This window comes from Seriola dumerili, unplaced genomic scaffold (genome assembly GCF_002260705.1).
Source record: "Seriola dumerili isolate Sdu_G_001 unplaced genomic scaffold, Sdu_1.0 BDQW01002424.1, whole genome shotgun sequence".
NCBI classification, from domain to species: domain Eukaryota; kingdom Metazoa; phylum Chordata; class Actinopteri; order Carangiformes; family Carangidae; genus Seriola; species Seriola dumerili.
Genome location: NW_019176679.1, coordinates 92,012 through 96,300, shown reverse-complemented (window position 1 = coordinate 96,300; position 4,289 = coordinate 92,012). Strand labels below are relative to the sequence as shown.

Below are 4,289 nucleotides of genomic sequence, written 5' to 3'. Positions count from 1 at the left end.
TTCTCCTTGTTTTTCATTTTGAGCCAACAGCATGATTTAGGTTCACGCTGATATGATTAAAAAACAGTGTGTAAAGTTGTGTGTTTGAAACTACACCGCGACATCAAAATGATTCACCTCACAGATAACTAATTCAGAATATCTGTGTAGTAGTCAGCATGATGGAGAGGCTCCGGAACTAAATAACAAAACAAACGGGGGGAAGTTAATACTGGATGCACGTCTTTGTGGATGAGACCAGTTGCGCATGCTCAGATCTATCAAAACACCGAAAGGAGAGAGATGAGTCCATGAGGATATCCAAGAAAAACAATGTCTTATCGAGTGAGATATCTTTTCATTTCAGAAAATTTGCTTTTGTTGATGCTTGCGCGTAATGTGTTTCCATGGTAACATTTATTAGCCCCAGCCGGTTAGTGTGACTAACGGAAGGTTACGATAACAACAGCTAGCATGCTAACTGATAGCTAACAGGCAGTCGTTGGGTATTTAACCGAATGAGTTAAATAACGCTTAGTGTAACGGGAAATGAGACTAAGGACTGTTTGGTATCTATATGTAATTGTGAAATAAACTGTCCACATTTCAGGCGTGTGGTGGTTTCAGTTGAATCTCAGTGTGATAGCTCAGTGAGTGATCAGGGGATGGACAACGCCGCCGTGTCAGCCTCGGACGGGACAGCAGAGTGCCCCCTGGTTTCTGAGGACATGGAGGGGATCTGCGTGATGCCAGACTTGAGTGCCATCAAGACCGAGCAGTCGATGGGTGCAAGCCCAGTTGACACGGGCACTCAAAATGTGGCTATGGGCATCAAGTTCATCCTGCCCAACCGCTTTGACATGAACGTTTGCTCAAGATTTGTCAAGTCGCTCAACGAGGAAGACAGCAAGAACATCCAGGACCAGGTGAACTCTGATCTGGAGGTGGCTTCTGTTTTATTCAAAGGTAGGGTGGAGGTGGAGCCCTCTTTATCTGTTTAGTTATCTTGGTTATCCTGTGAGAATGTCTGATGTACAAGGCTGTAATTAATGTGAGAGCCACAAAATGTTTCCCTCTGTTTCAGCTGAGTGCAACATCCAGACCTCACCGTCCCCGGGCATACAGGTGCGCCATGTTTACACACCATCCACCACCAAACACTTCTCCCCCATCAAACAGTCCACCACACTCACCAATAAACACCGCGGCAATGAGGTTTCTTCCACACCTCTTCTGGTGCATTGTAAGTACCACGGTTGTATTAACTCCATATGTTAAAATGTTTCCAGTCAAAATGTTAATCAGTACCTGCATGTTTTTTCCTTCAGCTTTGTCCATTCACCAGCTGGCAGCCCAGGGAGAAATGGTGTTTCTGGCCAGCAGGATTGAACAAGGTAGGCAGTCTCCCCCAGGTTGTCAAACGAGTATAATTTCCCATGGCCATGCAGTGGTGAAATAATCTGAAACGACACTCATAACAACTGTTTTTATTGCTGTAAATAATAATTCTGTTTTCAAAAACTGATTAACTGTTTTCACTATAAAATGCCGGAAAATTGAGAAAAATAGTGATGGCCCTAAGTATCTTGTTTTGTCAGACCAACAATCCACAAATCAAAGATGTAGAGTTTACTATCATATCCCTGACAAACTGGAACTGGAATGTATTTTGAGAACTAATGTAAAAATGTAATAGTTATATGACCAAATGACTTGTTTTATATCTATAGAGTAAGTACTTTTCTATGGTTCTAGCACCATGTGAAAAGTACTCTCTTCATGGTATTTAAAATATTTTGATTGTTGCTGAGTCTCTCCCAGTGTCAGCTGGGAGAGGCTCCAGCTCCCCTCGATCTGCAAAGAATAAGTGGTTATAGATAATGGATGAATATATGTAATACAGTACATATTGTGACAATGTTTTATGTATCATATTAATAGAGACTGTGATCAATCTCCAAGATGAGGAAGGCTTTACTCCTCTGATGTGGGCAGCTGCACACGGACAAATTGCTGTTGTCGAGTTTCTGCTCCAAAATGTATGGAAAATTTACTTCCTATCTTATTCAGATGTTATGGTTTTAATACATTAGAGCATGCCCTTTATATTTATTAACTGCTTGTCATTCCGCGTCACTTTTCACTGTAGGGTGCTGACCCCAACCTCCTGGCCAAAGGGAGGGAAAGCGCATTGTCCTTGGCCTGCAGTAAGGGATACACTGATATTGTGAAGATGCTCATTGACTGTGGAGTTGATGTCAACGAATATGACTGGGTAAGAATACTGAGCTTTTCTTTCATGTTGTCTCAACCTGGTTAAGTAGAATATGACAATTAAAAAAATGTCCATCACTTTGCACTGGATGCTTAATGTTGGTATCAGATGAAGCCCTGTGCAGGCTTCAGTCTGTGTGGCTTGTTGTGATGTTGCCTCTGTGGGTTTCAGAATGGAGGAGCCCCTCTGCTGTACGCTGTCCATGGCAACCATGTACGCTGTGTCGAAATCTTGTTAGGTGAGGACAAACCTTTTACTGACAGTCAGAAATATCTGTCTGTTTATATAAACATAGCAGTTTTGTGTTGAGGAAATATTGCGTCTTAACATGAACATGCACAGTAATTATGTGTCTGCTATTTGTTTATTATATTTGTACGTCTTCCAGAGAGTGGTGCTGATCCTACCATAGAGTCAGATTCTGGATTTAATGCAATGGACATGGCCGTGGCTATGGGCCACCGAAATGGTATGTGGAAAAATAAACATATAGTCTGAGCCAACATTTAGGGCTAGAAGGGGGTTCAGTTAAGCTATAACAAAGTCTTACCTACTCATGACTTTGAGTTAGTCTATACAAAGGAGTGAAGATGGATTTTACTGCATAGCAAAAAAGGTTGTAATAGATCTTACAAATAAAATAATTTTAGATACTTAAACTAATACTGTTGTACTGATATTTTCATTAAAAGCCTTTCACAAGAAACAAAAGCAAAAATACATCATACATTTGGAGAACATGTATGTATTTAATTTTCTGCTCAATAAAAAATGGGATGATCTTTTTAAAGGAGGGAAATAGGAGGCACAGTTAGCATTCACACGAAGGACAGCCACCTTAGACTGTACATATAAGTATCCTCTTTTAAATGACTGTTGGATAAAATCTTGTATGTCTCTATGTTTAGTTCAACAGGTGATGGAGGCACACTTACTGAAGTTGCTGATGGGAATCAGAGAATGAACTGTGACACTTGAGGAAAACAAATACTTGAGGGACATCACTGGGCTCTTGGACAATCATGTAGCACGCCCAGGCTGTCAGCCAACGGGAATATTTAGTTCCATTAAGTGATGTTTCAACAGCATTGCATCATGTCGACATTATTTTGTGGGCATGATGCACATGAAGGTTGGGTGTGAGTGTGTGAGTGAGTGTGTGAATTTTGAATTTGACGCTTCTCTCAAACTGTTTTACTCTGCACGTTTTCATATCGAATGTGTGGTAGCAAATTTTATCAGGATACAATGACAGATTTCAAAAAACAGAAATGTAAAGTTGAGCTCTTCACTACAACCCAGCATGCACTGCACTCCACCTGTAGTATGCTGCCAAATAAGTAGTGCAGTGCAGGCTTTTGTTTTGCTTTAATTAAGCATTGAAGCTCCGTTTTGACTCCCTTGTAATATCAGATATCGCATTACATGCTGTCATTACCCTTTTCCTGTGATTGCAAGTGTTTTTATAAACTAATTTATTAACCGTAATCAACAGTTTTTAAGAATAACAGAATTTTATTGTAATATGTTGAATTGGTTGGTGTTCATACTGTCTGGTTTTCATATTGATCACATCTCTGAGGCTCTTCTGTCTTCCCTGAAGACAACAGTGGGTGGAATGAAAATACGTTATTACTGTCCAGAATGCACGTGGCAGATTGTGTGCTTTTATGATGCTGACAAGCTGTTTGTTGACTGAAGATCCTTGTGTCAGTTGTACTCTGTTTATTTATTTGAATGATTTACACGTTGTGTTGTAATGTGATAAAATTCTCATATTGATGTAACTCTTGTTATGTTTCATATTGACATATTACAATTTTATTGTTCATTGTTAATGTGCAGGCTATGCTAACGTTAGCGGTTGAGAAGAAAAGCATGAACATGATCAAACAATGAACAAACATGATCTTAAGAGTCTCTCACCTTGATTGCTGCTCAGTGAGGCAGTACCATAGACTGTATGCTTAAGCATAGCAGTGTTTTGAGCTAAACTCAATGCTGATGCCAAGCAGGTATGATGTTTCCCATGTTC

At 40.1% G+C, this 4,289-nt stretch overlaps 1 protein-coding gene across 1 annotated transcript; it reads left to right on the top strand.

Moving 5' to 3' along the window:
• The first annotated feature begins 240 nt into the window (after window positions 1–240).
• On the top strand, window positions 241–4,041 carry ankra2 (ankyrin repeat family A member 2). The gene is made up of 9 exons (XM_022769225.1): window positions 241–324; window positions 590–945; window positions 1,064–1,222; window positions 1,308–1,373; window positions 1,921–2,018; window positions 2,129–2,254; window positions 2,426–2,492; window positions 2,643–2,723; window positions 3,163–4,041. The coding sequence occupies exons 2-9, from the start codon at window positions 645–647 to the stop codon at window positions 3,216–3,218; spliced, it is 954 nt and encodes a 317-aa protein (XP_022624946.1). The 5' UTR covers window positions 241–324; window positions 590–644; the 3' UTR covers window positions 3,219–4,041.
• Window positions 4,042–4,289: the final 248 nt, after the last annotated feature.

What these genes read in the sequence shown, in the direction of transcription:
- ankra2 (XM_022769225.1), top strand. Translation starts at nt 645, where the DNA reads ATGGACAACGCCGCCGTGTCAGCCTCGGACGGGACAGCAGAGTGCCCC. An exon ending in CACACCTCTTCTGGTGCATT is followed by an intron (nt 1,223 to 1,307) that starts GTAAGTACCACG and finishes TTTTTCCTTCAG; the next exon opens with CTTTGTCCATTCACCAGCTG. An exon ending in ATGTCAACGAATATGACTGG is followed by an intron (nt 2,255 to 2,425) that starts GTAAGAATACTG and finishes TGTGGGTTTCAG; the next exon opens with AATGGAGGAGCCCCTCTGCT.